Raw genomic sequence first — 17,041 nt, 5'->3', positions numbered from 1 at the left:
ACATAATGGGCTTTGCAGGACACATATTAACCCTCTATGCTACTTTGGGTCAGAACTAGGACTAGACAAAACGCAGATCTTTCTAGCAAATATTTTATCCTCCAGAGTTATCTTACCATTATTATTATTCCCTGAGATTTAGCTGGCACATGAAGATCTGCGCAGCAGGTGCCTTAACTCCATAAGATATTTTAAAATACAGGCATTGCAACCAATTAAGCAGAACTTATTTACTGCCTCGATTATCCTTGTTGCCAATTTCTTTGTGACAGGGTTTAACAAAAATAAATGGTTTAAATAGTTGGGGCCCAGATTTTGTGTCGGGGTGCGTCAATATTTTGGCACCAACCCAAAGCAAAATCTATTTTGTTAAATATTGTAATGCACTCAAATGTACTCATTATAGACCTGCTAAACATTTATGCGGTCTTAAAATCTGATGTCACATCCTCTGAGGTCATGGGTTGTGATGCCACTTCCTGTGATGTCACATGTGATGACACACATAATGATGTCACTTACTGTGATGTCATATGCAGAGATTGTCACTTCCTGCGATACTTCATTTTTTAAGACTTGAGCCCTTTTTATCATATTATTATATGCTGTTTGTTGCATAGTTTACATGCCAAACATTTTCAGGGCTTGGCTGGTGCATGGGGTGTCTTACAACCCAGCAACTAGACCCTCCGCTCGGCTTTGGCTCTTCTCTCCCTCTAAATTTGTTGGCTCGCCCACCTCTAGTGACACCATGGAAGTCACAGAACACATGTACATCAAGATGTTCAACAAGGGAACCCAATACTATTAGTGACCATGCTGTACGTGTCTGTGCCACTGAAACTATACACCGTCTTTTTCAGTACACAAAAAAAAAATGACCGGCCTTGAGATACAGTCTCCCTTGTCCAGCCGAAGACAGTAGAAAGTAATAGAAAAGTAGTTAAAATAATATTGAAAACTCAAAAAAAGGATGACGACGAGGATGGGATTCGAACCCACGCGTGCAGAGCACAATGGATTAGCAGTCCATCGCCTTAACCACTCGGCCACCTCGTCCTGATGACAGCGAAAATGCACCACCTTTGAGATACCTCACAGAAGCAGTGTATGTTATCCGAATAGATCTAAGTAAGGTACAATACTAAAGAAGGGCTGCTTGGATGAGTGCCAAACTCAGAGAATATAATGTGAATTTTTTATGTTGTGATAACGATTTATCCAAAGCACTTCTGTAGACATATATCGGGAAAATATCAATATTCCTATAAGATTTCGTGCATTCCGATATAAGCATTATAATTAATTACTGTCGGTATAAAAATATTATTTAAGTAAACTTTTAGGTTTACCTTTTAAATCAAACTGTCCCGTGAATACAACGAAACGCCCCATTCCAAGATGGCCGCGATTAAATACTCTTCGTGTCGTTTATGTATTATGTATTACTAAAAAAAAAATAATGAAAACCAGCGGAATGTGGATCAACCATCTAACTTACATTTCTACCGTCTCAGAGAAGAACTATGGGGCAGATTTACATGCCCCTTGCGCCACTTTTGCGTCACTTTTAACAAGGGAAAAGTGACGCAAATGTGGCGCAAGGGGCTGATAAATCTGCCCCTATGTATACAACGCAAAGGCTTACTAGTTAGTGGGTGGTGTTCTGGTGGCACAACAAGCAATTCGTCCCTTCCAAGGTGGCCGCTTCGCACAATTGTAATGCCTGATCTTTCTTTTATGTCCATGTTATTGAGCCTGGTCGTTTGCATTGAGGTCAGTGGGAAAGCTGTCGTATGCGTGCTGTAATGCAGTAGATCGAAGGATGATGTGCAGGAGGGTTTGCGGGTTCTGCTACAGTAGAACATTTTATTGCGTTGAATATTTTCGAGTTGGCAGAAGTGGTGTGCAGGGGACAAGACTGTCGGTTGCATACGTGGGATCCAGGACACACTAGCAGATCAAAACTACCAGACCAGAGGTTCAGGCTTCAAAACACGTTCATTGTTGCAGAGTACTCAGTTAAGGTACTGATCATTTGCAGCCCTAGATTTCAGCAGACATTTCTCGTATTGATGCCCTTGAACCGCTGCACGATCCTCCAAATGGTGTGACCTATGGTTGCAGTATATGGGGCTCTTGTTATTCCGTTAATCAAGCTAGTAAATGTTTAGCAGCCCAAGGACATGGACAGTTAATGCTCTTCGAACCGTTGATCAGATGCATTGGGATCCCGTGGGCAGAGGCAGTTGACACCTTGTGATCCTAATAACTCTTAAGAGGCTGTGGGAAAGCAATGCAGCTGCCTAGGAAATGCTCTTTCTTTAAGGTAGTCCTGGCTGCCCTGCTGCTTGTAGCTCTTCTGCAACTCATCTATCTGTCCCTCCTCTCCGGACTGCATGGCAGGCAGCAGAGGTTCCGTTTTCTGGAACTCTTTGAGACCAGGAAGGCTGAACCACCCCGACACCATTGGGACCAAGAAAAGAAGAGCCGGCTCAAGTCGTCGCTGGCCAGCGGCGGCATTCTGGACTCAAGCGGTCAGTATCGGCTCTATAAAGATCTGGTGAAGGCTGGTGAGGAGGCAATGATTGAAGACGGGCCCGGGATGGGACCATGGGCAGCAGTAGCCCCGCTGCCACCCAAGGAAGATTTGGTCTTGGCTACTCATACTACTTTGAACAATTTGCACAACTTGAGAGATGTTCTGACTCGTTGGAGAGGTCCAGTTTCGGTAGCCTTATTTGCTCCTGGCCCAGAAGAGGTGCGCTTTGCTACCATGATGATCTACATCCTAGCCACTCTATGTGCTCCAGTAAGAGAATTGGTCTCTTTCCACCTAGCGTGCCATTCTGGCAACTTGGCCATCTTTCCAGAACTGGAGGACAGCAGTGAGTTTGCACGCCTGAAATCCTGCAATGATGTGTTTGGGAAGTTGGCTGACACAGGGACCAAGCTGCGTAACTATGACATGGGGGTTAACGCATCCTACCCAAATAACCTGCTGCGTAATCTGGCCAGGGCTGCAGCTGGAAGCCGCTATGTGCTGGTCATCGATATGGACATGCTGCCCAGTGAGGGACTGCGACTATCCTTCCTCTCACTGGTGGCTGGGCAACCCAGCACACCTGAAGCTGAACACATTGTCTATGTGGTGCCTGCCTTTGAGATCAGGCATACCCGTAGGATCCCAGGTGCCAAGGCAGAGCTACTGCAGCTCTACCAGGTGGGGGAAATACGGCCATTCTATGAAGAGCTCTGCCCTCGTTGCCAAGCTCCTACCAATTACTCCAGGTGGTTAAATCTCCCCACTGGAAATGAGTTGCAAGTGGCCTATGGGGTGGAGTGGAAAGACCCTTGGGAACCTTTCTACATCAGTGCAAGTTCTGTGCCACCCTATGATGAACGCTTTAAGCAGTATGGGTTCAACCGCATCAGCCAGGTACGTGCAATAAGATCAACAGCATGATAAAGTATTCTCCTGAACCCTGTTTTTGTCAACTCCTTAGTTTCATTTATTTAGTATAAGCAGCAGTAGCACAGAAGTATTTCTACCAAAGTACAGACTATATTCCTCTTGGGGTACAAGAGATACTATTGCTCACTGCTAGTAAGCCAAGGGATACTGTTAGCGATGTCTTCAGTAGAATGCAAAATGTTATCATATAGTTACCTTCCTTGGTAAGCGAGAAACTCCAGACGCCTCCATCTTTTTCCTACCTGTTCCAAATACCTTCTATAGTATTTGACTATTTTCTAATTTTTCAGTCTTTGAACACCTCCTGAGACCCAAAAACCACCGATTCCTTTGCTAATTGGAAACACATATTCCTTACCAATATTCAGGATGCAATGGAGGGCCAAGCATGTTAAGTAATTTGGAAGCTGTAACGTAGAACTAGTATCTTGCCATGTTTTTTTCACCGATAACCCTCCAGACTGTGATATCAAAGGAACTTTACTCTTTGTTTGCTACCTGAAAGAATTAGAACATGAAAGAAAAATAATATGTGTCCTTGTGTATCAACTCATTTCTCACTTTATACAAAACAGATAAAACCATAGATCAGGCCACAAGTTCTAAGTGGTGGTACTGAAGGATTTAGCGGGTAATAAAATGCAAAACATTTAATATTTTTGACAGATCATTATATTCTGTTTCAATCTGAGCAGTGATGATATCCTTACGGTAACCACAAAAACTGAAAGAAGTAAATTCCTCTCATTATCTTGATTTATCATTTTGTGGCTTTAGGACTCTTACAATTCACTTTCTAATATTGTATTGTATTGTAATTGCATTTATTTAGCGCTTACTACCCTTGACGAGGCGTCTAATTGCTATTTCAGAGAGTAGCACGCTTCTCCGGAACCCATAAAGGATTAGTGGTGAATTAGTATAGTGAAATATGGAAGTAATTTGAGTGGTGGATATGTTAGTCAGTTATTTGGATTCAGAAAGATAGTGGAGGAATAGAAGAGGGAAAATGTTTGCATTTATATAGCGCTTCTTACCCCTGATGGAGTGTTGAAGCACTTTTTCGGCGAGTATCACGCTATTCCAGAACCCATAAAGGATTAGTGGTGAATTAGTGTAGTGAAATATGAAAGTAATTGGAGTGGTGGATATGTTAGTCTGTTATTTGGATTAAAAAGGATAGTGGAAGGATAGAAGAGGGAAGGATTTAGATATTTGTTTATTTTTTTGTTGGTTTGTTTAGGAGTCCATAGCAATAGGAGGAGGCTTGGGACGAATAAAAGGGATGTGAAGGGGTAAGAGTCAGAAGGAAGGGTTTAGAAAGGTTTGTTTTGGGGATTGGAATAGTAAAAGAGCTATGAGATGATGCAAGGAGGGGTAGAGTAGGGCAGAGTCTAGAAAGGGTTATTCTGGGGATCATAGAAGTGGTATGGGGTTTGGGATGAATGAGAATGGAGGTAGAGGATAAAATTAATAGAGGTGTAGAGTGAGAATTAGGGTAGTGCATTGGAAAGAGTGGTAGAAAGGTTTGAGATGAGTCAGAGAGTTGAGGTAAAGGATATATTGATAGAGGTATATGGTGAGAAATAGGGTAGTGCATTTGGTATGCTGAATTAGAAGAAAAGTAATACATATATTGATCCATAAGTACATGGAAGGTATATAGATGCATAAAGGAAGTAAGTAGATGTAGATTAAAGATACATTAAATGAACTCCGGCTTTCAAAATGAATTGTATTTATTTGTTTATATATCTATATATATATTCACTTAAAAAACCATAGGTTTCACACATGTTATAGTTAGCTGGACATTTCACTCGTGAAAAACCATTGAAATTCCCCTGTTATAGTTAGTGCAGGCAACTATAACTCACGCGACCGCAATCCTCTGCTGATGACGTCAGATATTACATCACTGTATTTAGACACTTATTTACCCATGTCTTCTTCCATAAATTTTTAGCTATACATATATTACAAATATTTTTTTTTCAGAAAGACACATATGTCATCAGTGATTTAATATCTGACGTCATCAGCAGAGGATTGCGGTCGCGTGAGTTATAGTTGCCTGCACTAACTATAACGGGGGAATTTCAATGGGTTTTTACGAGTGAAATGTCCAGCCAACTATAACGTGTGAAACCTATGGTTTTTTAAGTGAATTTGCAAGGTTTTTTAAATGCTAATTCCTAACTATAGCGTGTGTGAAACCTATGGTTTTTTCAGTGAATTTGTACGGTTTTTTAAATGCTAAGTTATGTATATTTTTTTTAATTTTTTTTTAAGGTTTTTCACCGTGCGCGTACCGTACGCGCACGGTGCGCTTCACAGAATTTTTCCGTTTCTACCGTACGCGCATGTTACGCGTACTCCGCGAATTTTTGCAAAAAAATTAAAGGAAATTTTGGCCCTTGGGGGTCCTTCTGTGACCCCCTGACAAAGGCTAGGGGGTCAGGAACTGTCCACCCTGCCCCCTTTTCACGTTCTCCAACTTTGTTTTTCACCCCCTCAGACTGCGAGAGACAAAATGGCGGCCGACACTTCCTGGTTTCGACCGATTCGAATGTTTACTAAGATCTAACAACCAATCAGAATCGCGCTCGCGCACGGCAGCGTGCACGTACGGTAAGTTTTACCGTACGCGCATGGTGCGCGCTTATAGATATATATATATATATATATGCTTTTAAATGCTATTTTCTCAGGAAATACTGAACAGATTTACACCAGACCTGCAAAAGGCACATCCCTGACCTGAGGACTACCTCTCTGCCAAATTTCAAGTAATTCTGTTCAGCCGTTCGGGCTGTAGCTTGGACTAAAGGTCCTATGGAAAAATGCATGGGGAAAACGCGTTTTGGGACCCCCCCTTTTTCTCAGCCCCCGCTTGACGAATCCCCCCGAGACTTTCAGGGAAGGAGCGGAGCGCCCCACCTATTTTGAAAATTTCGCGAGGAGTCGTCAATCGGCGCCAAAGTTATTCCAAATAGAATGTTGCGGATTTCCTATGGAAACACGATCCTAACTATAACTATCTACTGGCGACCGCCAGTAGATAATATATATATATATATATATCTCCATCCATATGAAAACTGCTCACAGTAGGAAGCCCCACACATAACATTTGCCAATTTGTCACCATACGTGTTTCAGGATTCTTCCCCCTTGCTCACTGGCTTGGCAGTTGGAGAACCGACAGGTAAGCAGTAACGCCACACTTGCAACTAATTAATAGTCCCGCCTCAGTGGGCGTGTTTCCAGTTCACCCACTGTGGTAAAACGTGAATTAAGGAGACAGTACAGAGGCATCCATTATGGACAACAACTGAGGTAAAGACTTCCTAAACCAGAATGCACTATATGCATACGCCCACTGAGGCGGGACTTTTAATTAGGTGTTGCCTTTTTGTTTTTTGTAGCAAATGCAATATTTTTACATAATGCATTCTGGTACATGTAATTTACCATAGGATATCTGAGGTAAATGGAAAGGAATTCGGTAGAAATAATTCAATAAATGGAGGTCTGCATGTAAGCATGAATTATCAACATGCTGGAGTCCAAAGTAGCATTAATCAATTGTGAATTTAGGCTGAGTTGACAACCAAATTGGAGGGGTGCTTTATTAGGGTGAATGATACAGCAGTGAACTACAATAAAATATTAGTTTATTATAAGACCAAAGTACGCTTATGAATTGAGAGTAGAGCAAGCAAACATGTCTGAAGAAATTGAAGAAAATGATACAGATATTGTAATATTTTTTCTTCAAAATTGCTTTTTTATGGAATGAAGTAAACCTAGTGTAAATTAGAAAGACCACAAAAATATTAAATGGCCAGATCCAGTATTAATATATTGTGGAAATTATGGGATTCTAAAGACTGTCCGATTTCAAAAACATGAACTCAAAAGGGGTTTTATTAGGTCTTGTCTCCCAACCACCACAATCTGTCTCATTGCAAAAGACCTATTGTGGGTTTACTACAAAACGTACAGTGGGCATAGAGCACGCCCTTTGCTTGATTACCATTAGTTGGCTTAGTTGCTCTCATTTGCTTGCTTCTTCTTCAGTGTCTTGCCTTCCTCTTCTTGTGTTTGTCCCTCCCCTGTAGCTTAGCCTTTTTACCACCCTTTTGGCTGACTGCTGCTCATATTTAAGGACCTACTTTCAGCTATTTGCCATCTATACTCGTGGGCTCACTGTGTACTTAGTACATCCCTGCCACCCTCCTAAATATAAGAAGTGCTGGTTCCTTCCAAACATTTTCCAATTCAGATTTCAAAATGTTATCATGATAAAAGTTCTTAAAGAATTTGGCTTTAGGTAACTGGTTAATGTATCTTCATTTTGATTGGCTGCATCTACATCATTTAAAGCTCCAAAGCAGCTGATTCTTAACCATAAAACGTTTGATGTTTCTTCAAATCTAAAAATGTACATGTTATGTTATAGGGATTTGTAAGGCAGGCTAATCACCTGGGAGGGTATCCTCACTCTCTAGAAGATGCAATATGAGTTTTCTGAGTGGAGCTTAACTGAACAAAAATGTTTTCATTTTCCTTCTGAATTCTAGGAGGAAGTTGGCTACTCTGATGGGGTGCTCATTTCAGGTCTTGGGTGCGATGTAAGAGCAAGTGTGTCCTCCTATTTTTGCACATCTGATGCAAGGACTGTGGACGACGAGTAGGCCCTCTTGTGTCAGGTGTTTAGATGGGATGTGAAAGCATATGCGGTCATAGAGGTAGGCTGGGCCTAGGTTGTGTAGTGCCTTGAAGGTGGGCATGAGGAATTTGAAGGTAGTGCATTTTTGGATGAGAATAGAGGAGGTGTTTGGAGATTTGAACTCATGGAGGAAGATCAAATGTGAGTCTGGCAGCCGTGTTTTGAACTACTTGGAGTGTTAGTGAGCTTGGTAGAGATGCCTACTTAGAAGACTTTGGCGCCTTCTAGTCTGCTGGTGAGAAGTGTTTGGGTTACTGTCTGCTGTTTTCCAGCGGGAGCATTTTAAATATTTTCCTCAGCATCTTGAGGGGGGGGAGCACATTTCTAATACTGAGTTGAATTGGCTGGAAATAGGGATTTGGCTAACCAATATATCTATTATGACGTAGCAACAACAACAAAAAACACGAAACAATGACGGATGGAATGCTGAACATTGTCAAACATTCACCCCAGTACAGAGATCTGGCCTAAATGCATTGTTTTTTTGCTCGCTATTCCATTTTGGACCCAGCTATATGCAATAAGTCTTGACCCTGCTCACCTTGGGAACAGTCCAGCCAGAACTGCAAGACCAGGTCCTTCCTGGACTGGAAACATGCATCTTGGGACCAGTTTGGGACCAATTTCGGGGTGTCACCCTTCATCAGCCAGCCTAGCTTAAATCCAGTGGCACAGTGAGCACGGGAACCATATCTGGGCATACCCTTCCCGCTTAGGGTGATTTATAGCAACACCAATAGATGATGGGTGGAATGCTGAACATTGTCAATCAGGCGCAGTTCCCTACCAGTCAATCCAAACATACCTACAAAACCTATCATGCTTACCCTACCTAATCTACCTACAAAACCCAATTTACCATATCAAATGTATTGCTCCCACCTAGATAACCTACTTCATTTACCGAAATTAACCTGACATACCTGCTTACCATAGCTAGGTTACTTACCATACCTAACTAATGTACCTAACCAACCTACAGTACCTTCCTAACAGCCCAACTTACTGTACCTGACTACCACACATACACTCTTACCATGTATAACTAATCAGTAAAAACTGTATCTATTACAGTTTTACTGTAGTTAATAACTATATACAAATATAACACACAATCCTTCTATTTCAACATGTTTTAACAGAACTAACAGTTATTACCTAACATCTAAAAAAAAAAATACCAGACCTTTTGACCTTACCAAACCTTGTTTTGTTTATGTAGGCTGTTGCAGTGGATACAACTTTTATTAGTGTACTTGAGTGAGGGGAAAAAAACAACTACGTGTTTACAAGAATTCACCTTTCAAATTAAAGAGTTATGGTTGTATATATTAAAGCAAACACTGCAAAGCACAGTGAAACTTATTTATTAGGGACAGTCTACTTTCTTCTTGTTTAGGAATGAATAAAAATATTGACACAAGGCATGATCATTAATTTATTTATTATTACAGATTTAACTGAGGTACAATGTTCACCAGCGTATGATTAGACAGGTCAGTATTTGGATATTTCCTAGTAACATTGCAAACTATCCATACCCTTGTACTTGCCCAAACATCGCACAGGCTTATCACCATATTTCGGATGTGTGACGAAACCATGCATGCCATTACCATGCATAACTTTACAACGCGTCCAATGCCATGCATAAGCCTTTATCACACAAATTTTATACGACACATATGCCTTTACCACGCAGTCCTTTACAACGAAAATCGAAGTATTTCGCAGGAAAGTATTAAATATACTTACTGATCCGATCAAAAGCTCAACCACCCTTAAACCCTAAATATACCCTTACTATCCACAATGCTTACCCACTCTAAATCCTAAAAATACCCTTGCCTCCCTAATACCTTTACCCAAACTAAAAATACCCTTGCCACCCAACTATCTTTACCCATCCCAAATCCTAAAATACCCTCCCCACCCAAATCCCCTTACCCACCCTAAACCTTAAAAAATTCCCTTGCCACCGAAATACCCTTTACCCATCCTAAACATACCCTTGGCACCCAAATACTCTTACCTCCCCTAAAAACACCCTTGCCACCCAAATACTTTGCCCACCCTAAACACAATTGCCACCCAAATACCCTTAACTACCCTAAACCCTGAAAATACCATTGCCACCCAAATACCTTTACCTACACTAAAAATACCTTTACCACCCAAATATCCTTACCCACCCTAAACCCTAAAAGCACCCTTGCCACCCAAATACCTTTAACATCAACCTTAAAAATACCCTTATCATCCCAATACCATCACCCACCTTAAACCCTAAAAAACCCTTATCACCCAAACCCAAATACCATTATCCACCCTAAACCCTAAAAATACCCTTGCCACCCAAATACCTTTACCTACCCTAAACCCTAAAAATATCCTTGCTACCCAAATACCTTTACCAAGCCAAAACCCTAAAAACACCCTTGCAACCCAATACCCGTACCCATCTTAAACCCTAAAAGTACCCTTGACACCCACAAACCTTCACCCACCCTAAACCCTAGCCAGCCAGTACCCTTACCCACCCCTAAACCCTAAAAACGCCCTTACCCTAATATTTGTATGTGTGTATGTATATGTGTGTGGTGTATGTATATATGTATGCATATATGTATGTGTAAATATATGTGTGTATATATATATATTCACTGAAAAGACCATAGGTTTCACACACGTTATAGTTAGGAATTAGCATTTAAAAAACCTTGCAAATTCACTTAAAAAACCATAGGTTTCACACATGTTATAGTTAGCTGGACATTTCACTCGTGAAAAACCATTGAAATTCCCCCGTTATAGTTAGTGCAGGCAACTATAACTCACGCGACCGCAATCCTCTGCTGATGACGTCAGATATTACATCACTGTATTTAGACACTTATTTACCCATGTCTTCTTCCATTAATTTTTAGCTATACATATATTACAAATATTTTTTTTTCAGAAAGACACATATGTCATCAGTGATGTAATATCTGACGTCATCAGCAGAGGATTGCGGTCGCGTGAGTTATAGTTGCCTGCACTAACTATAACGGGGGAATTTCAATGGTTTTTCACGAGTGAAATGTCCAGCTAACTATAACATGTGTGAAACCTATGGTTTTTTAAGTGAATTTGCAAGGTTTTTTAAATGCTAATTCCTAACTATAACGTGTTTGAAACCTATGGTCTTTTCAGTGAATTTGTACGTTTTTTTAAATGCTAAGTTATGTATTATTATTTTTTTTTAAGGTTTTTCACCGTGCGCGCTCCATTTTGGCCCTTAGGGGTCTTTCTGGGACCCCCTGACAAAGGCTAGGGGGTCAGGAACTGTCCACCCTGCCCCCTTTTCACGTTCTCCATCTTTGTTTTTTATCCCCTCACACTGCGAGAGACAAAATGGCAGCCGACACTTCCTGGTTTCGACCGATTCGAATGTTTACTAAGATCTAACAACCAATCAGAATCGCGCTTGCGCACGGCAGCGTATGCGTACGGTAAGTTTTACCGTATGCGCACGGAGCGCGCCTATAGATATATATATGCTTTTAAATGCTATTTTCTCAGGAAATACCGAACAGATTTACACCAGACCTGCAAAAGGCACATCCCTGACCTGAGGACTACCTCTCTGCCAAATTTCAAGAAATTCTGTTCAGCCGTTCGGGCTGTAGCTTGGACTAAATGTCCTATGGAAAAATGCATGGGGTAAATGCGTTTTGGGACCCCCCCTTTTTCTCAGCCACCGCTTGACGAATCCCCCCGAGACTTTCAGGGAAGGAGCGGAGTGGAGCGCCCCACCTATTTTGAAAATTTCGCGAGGATTCGTCAATCGGCGCCAAATTTATTCCAAATAGAATGTTGCGGATTTCCTATGGAAACACGGTCCTAACTATAAGTATCTACTGGCGACCGCCAGTAGATAATATATATATATATATATATATATATATATATATATATATATATATATATTATATATATATATATATATATATATATTTATATATATCGGTTCTCCTTCACGGACTACCTTCGCAGCTGCTCAACGAACAGACGGCATCCAAGATTCCTTTACAAAAAAAATGTTTTTCTTTATTTACACATTTTTTTCCTTTTTAGTGAGTGCGGCTGTAGGAGAGTAGGGTCTGCTATCCTATGGTAACCCCAAATTTTTGCTTTTTGCTTCACTGGTTTTTGACATATTGAGGCTGTGGGCCTGCCAATCAGACCCCCAGCCTGCTGTTCTCTCTACTAAATTAAAACTATGCACCCTAGGTGCATAACCAATTGGAAGTGGATCACCCTGTCAGCCCCTGTACCAGTGTACACTAGGTACCCAGGGCATTGGTGTACCCAAGGCCTGCCAAGGGCTGCAGCATGTATTATGCCACCCCAGGCTTGGCCTAACAATTTGACACAACTGGCTGATCACTCAGCTGGGGTAAGTTGGTGTAATCACCTCTTACTTAGGTGTAGTATACCTATACCTAACCTTAAATGGGACACCTGGTAACCTATAAGTCATTCCTATGGCAGGCCTTAACAATCCTGAAGGCAGAGTGCTTGGTTCCATGTGAGATGGTGCTCTGGCATGAGCTGAGCCTGTCTGCAGTGGTCGGAACAACTTCCTTCTACTGTTTCCAGATATCGTCATACCATATACTCTTAAGTGCATTATGAACCTCGCGGTTAAATGCTATCTTTGGTTTGGCTTTATCAAAACATGTCGAGTAAGGTGTCATACGAATTGGAATACTAACCCCTCGCCAATTCTGGCGACGGGGTTAGCATTCCACCCTTCTAGAGGGACACGACATGTACAGTACCTGAAACCCGGGTAAAATCAGACATAGCCTCAGCTCCACAAAATGGATGCTGCCACCACAGACACAAGTCTGCCCTCCTGCTGCTGGGAGTCCTTCCAGCTTGGGAGGTGTGGACAAAGGGTTTCCTGCCAGGGGAGGTGCGTGCACCACCCCAGACAGGATTTTGTGTATTGGTCAGGTAGGGCTTGAAAGAAACCAGACATGCCTGTGGCTCACAAGGAACCTCGGTGCATATGCCAGTTCAAACCGGTCCTGGGGCACACCAGTCCCGGGCCTGGGGCGAGCTGGACAAAGGATTGGGGGTGTAACCACCCCCCTTCCTGGTCCCACCCATAGGGAGGGACCTAGCAGGTAGTCCGGCCCCTAGAATCCGCTTAAAGGTAGGAGCTGTGTCCTAAGACTTCAGACATCCTGGAATCAACTTAAAACTAAGAAGAAGACGGGAACTTCGACGCTCTGCTGCACAGAGGACTGAAGCCAATCTCCCCTGTGGTCAGGGAGTGACCACCTTGCTAACGCAAGCACCATCCAGCGAATCAACGTCTGCTTTGCCGCCGCCTCCCGCCGGAGCCCGAGCCCAGAGACTGACAAGACCTGGACCTCCAGACCTCTCACCGCCCGATCCACAGTCCCTGCAAAGAGGAGACCCGTGGAGGCACCGAGACACGTGGAGCCAGCCATCTTGAAACGACTACGACAAGCTGACCAGTGCAACAACCGAGGCTCCCTCCAAGTTGTGCTTTGGGTCCTGAGAAGCCCAACCCTCGAGCAGCATCTGCACCAAAGGTGAGCCCTCCAGCATCTCCACGATCTGCGTGGGGCCCTTCTGCATTTTGCCACTCGACGCGCCTAACCGGTTGCTGGCCGCTGGCTAGTGGCCATCTTGGCGACAAAATCTACGACAAACGCCGCTGGTCTGGTTGCTCCAGACTGGCCCTTGCTCCCCTCCAAAGGAGCAGTACCTCTGACCTCGCTGGTCAGAACCATCAGCTTATCTCCTTGCCTACAACAATTGCTTTTGCCAAGGCTTGTTTGCTTCGATCAAGTCGCCGACACCGCCGACAGCGAGAGCCTGCGTGGGACAGCTCGTGACTCGACTCCTGGACGTCGTCGACCTTCAGGGACCACGTGGCTGCAGAGTCAAGCTACACCTTCCTTCCTGTTTGCACCCGACATCGCCTGGTACCCACCTGGTGCCACGCTGGTCACTGGCTAGTGACTGTGAACACTGTCCCCTCTGCTTACAGGTCTTCAACATCTCCGATCCACTCTTGGATCCACTGCATCTCTTCCCGACCGACCGCCTGCAGCACTTTTGTCTACAGGCCCCACGGAACCGATAGAAGAAACCCGACGCACTTCGAGGCCTATGCACCCGCTTCCTGTGGGTGAGGTAAAGCTGGCACTCCTGTGCCCAAGTGTAGTATTACATCTCTAGTGCCTGTGTTCCAAATCTTAAGTTCCTAGGTCATCCGGAAGATTCCTTTTGCAGTAACTTTGTACTTTTTACGCACCCATTGAAACCTATGGGAGCACGCGTGTGACTATTTGCTCTGCACACGCCACCCGTGGACCTCCTGGTCACTAACTGACGTTAGCTCCTTGTAGGCCCAGCGATTCTAGAGGCCCTAGGCCTTTTCCCTTTTCTGTTCGTGGTACTTATACCACTATTTTAGTATATGGTTTGAGTGGCCACCAGGGCCTATCCATATAAAGTGCAACTTCTGTGTATTCTGTGATAATCTTGTTTGACGATTTGTGCTCCTGTGCTCATAAAGAGACTAGGGGTTACTTTGAGAAATAAATACATATATATTTTGAATATATATCTGTGTGGTGTCCTTTCATTGGTATAAAAGGGGGTTACTATTGGTAAAACAGCTTGCTTAACACGCATCACGAGTTTAGCCTCAAAGACTGCTTAGCCTACGCTACCACTAGGGCAGCTAGTCCAAAAAGGTTGACTTACAACCACACCATAAGGGTTGCTTGGCATGGTACAAGGTGGTCACTAGAACTAGTGAACAGCATATACCAGGCCAACTTCTCACATTGGTGAGCAGCGGTTGGATTTGAGCTTGCTGTGTTTTACCATTGTAATCTCTTGGTTACCAATTGAAAGATCACATAGGTACCTGTAGGTACATATAAAACAAGATTAGATATACTTAAGTTCTACTGAACTTAGTTGTTGTAGAGCAAAGGAGTAGCACACCCTGACTACAACTACTAGATAGGTTTAGTAGGTAAACCCAAGTGTAGGTAGATTGCAACACATCCACCCACACTTAAGAGCAATGGCTGGGGCAGAGGGGTCCACTGTACCCATCTCTGTTGAGAGTGACCCCCCGAGGGCACCATCCATCTTTGCTACCCTTAATCAGAATGAGCTCAGGCAGTTGGCAACTCTTAGAGGCCTTAAACAGCCCAAGAACCCTACCTCTGCTGTGCTCAGAGCACTCTTGCAAGATGATGAGAATCAAAGAGAGCTCAAGAGAGCTTCCCAGTTAGCCCCCTTAGGGACAGGAACAGGAGGCCCCCCTTCTGAAGATGCCACTGAGGTACCCCTTTCCAATAGCCATCCCTTAGATGAAAACCATACTACAGAGGAGGAAAGTGAGGGGGATACAGACAGTGGTGAGGATGAAGGGAGAACTAGCCCAGTGCCAAGTGTTATACTTGGCCCAGCTAAACCAAGGCTATTGGGGACTGACAGTGGGTTCACCCCACTGGATCTCCCCAGTGGACTTAACACAGGGCTTGGGAGGCAAAGGAATCGCTCAGGTGACTCCAATGCTTCTCATGGCTCTAGAGGCTCTCAAGGTCACTCCAGGAGAAGGATGACCACCCCTCAGAGGAGGGAACATGAGGCCAAGATGCAAGAAGCCCAGCTGAGGATCAGGAAGCAGGAGCTAGAAGTAGCCCTGATGGAAGAGAAACTGAGCAAGGCTAGACAGCATAAAGAGAGTGGGTCTATACCCACTGGTGGCAGCATTGTCCCTAAGGACAAAGATAGGGTTTTCGATAATAGAAACCTGTCTAAGGTTGTGCCCCCCTACAAAAGTGGGGATAACATCCACAAGTGGATAACTGCTCTTGAGAGAGCCTGCAAAGTACAGCAGGTTCCTGAAGACCAGTGGGCAGCAATCCTCTGGCTCTCCTTTGAGGGAAGAGGCAGAGACAGACTCCTCACTGTTAGAGAAGAGGATGTCAGAAACTACAGAGTCCTGAAGAGTGTTCTAGTTGATGGGTTAGGCTTAACCACTGAGCAGTACAGGTTAATGTTCAGAGACACCCAAAAGACACAGACTCAGGACTGGTCTGAATACATTGAATGTGCCACTAAGGCTTTGGAGGGTTGGTTGCTGGGAAGTAAGGTATCTGATTTTACAGGATTGTATAATTTGATGATGAGAGAACAGATTTTAAATAACTGTCAAAACCAGCAACTGCATCAACACTTGGTTGACTCTGATCTGACCTCTCCCCAAGAATTGGGAAAGAAGGCAGACAAATGGGTCAGAACCAGGGTTAAGCAAAAGAACCAGAACCAGGGCCAAGGGGGTGATCAGAAGAAAACAGACCAAAAGGGTGGAGATCAGAAATCTAAAGACCAGAAGTCTTCAACAGGGCCCCAAACTACTGCTAAGGAGGGTGGGTCCCAACAACAGTCCAAAAAGAAGAAAGAAGGTCAAAAGAAACCCTGGTGCAATCATTGCAAAAATACAACTCACTGGACTAGTGATTGCAAAAAGGGTGGAGCCCCCAACACTGTTGCCCCTAAGGCACCTGCTCCCAGTACTACTGTTAGCAGTGTTGGTCCCCAGACAAAGGGTGTAGTGGGAATCACTATGGGAACTGAAGGAGATTCTGACTTAGACAGAACCCTGACACAGGCAGTCTTGATCTGTGATGGGGACATTGATTTGTCCCTGACTGTGAGCCCCAGTAACCTGGTCAAGTACAGACAGACTCCTTTAATTAATGACAAAGTGGCTCAAG

At 43.6% G+C, this 17,041-nt stretch overlaps 1 protein-coding gene and 1 non-coding gene across 2 annotated transcripts in view; one reads left to right on the top strand and one right to left on the bottom strand.

Annotated features, from left to right (window-relative positions):
- Positions 1-977: 977 nt before the first annotated feature.
- Positions 978-1,059, bottom strand: TRNAS-GCU (transfer RNA serine (anticodon GCU)). The gene has a single exon. It is a non-coding gene; the product is annotated as a tRNA-Ser (tRNA).
- Positions 1,060-1,667: 608 nt separating this feature from the next.
- Positions 1,668-17,041, top strand: part of B4GAT1 (beta-1,4-glucuronyltransferase 1) — a 31,276-nt gene continuing 15,902 nt past the window's right edge. Inside the window, exon 1 of the mRNA XM_085625431.1 lies at positions 1,668-3,439. Within this exon, the coding sequence (XP_085481557.1) occupies positions 2,297-3,439 (1,143 nt within the window). The 5' untranslated portion in view covers positions 1,668-2,296. The remainder of the gene's footprint in view (positions 3,440-17,041) is intronic.

The sequence above is a fragment of the Triturus cristatus genome, chromosome 9 (assembly GCF_964204655.1).
Source record: "Triturus cristatus chromosome 9, aTriCri1.1, whole genome shotgun sequence".
NCBI classification, from domain to species: domain Eukaryota; kingdom Metazoa; phylum Chordata; class Amphibia; order Caudata; family Salamandridae; genus Triturus; species Triturus cristatus.
This window is presented reverse-complemented; position numbering and strand designations above follow the sequence as displayed.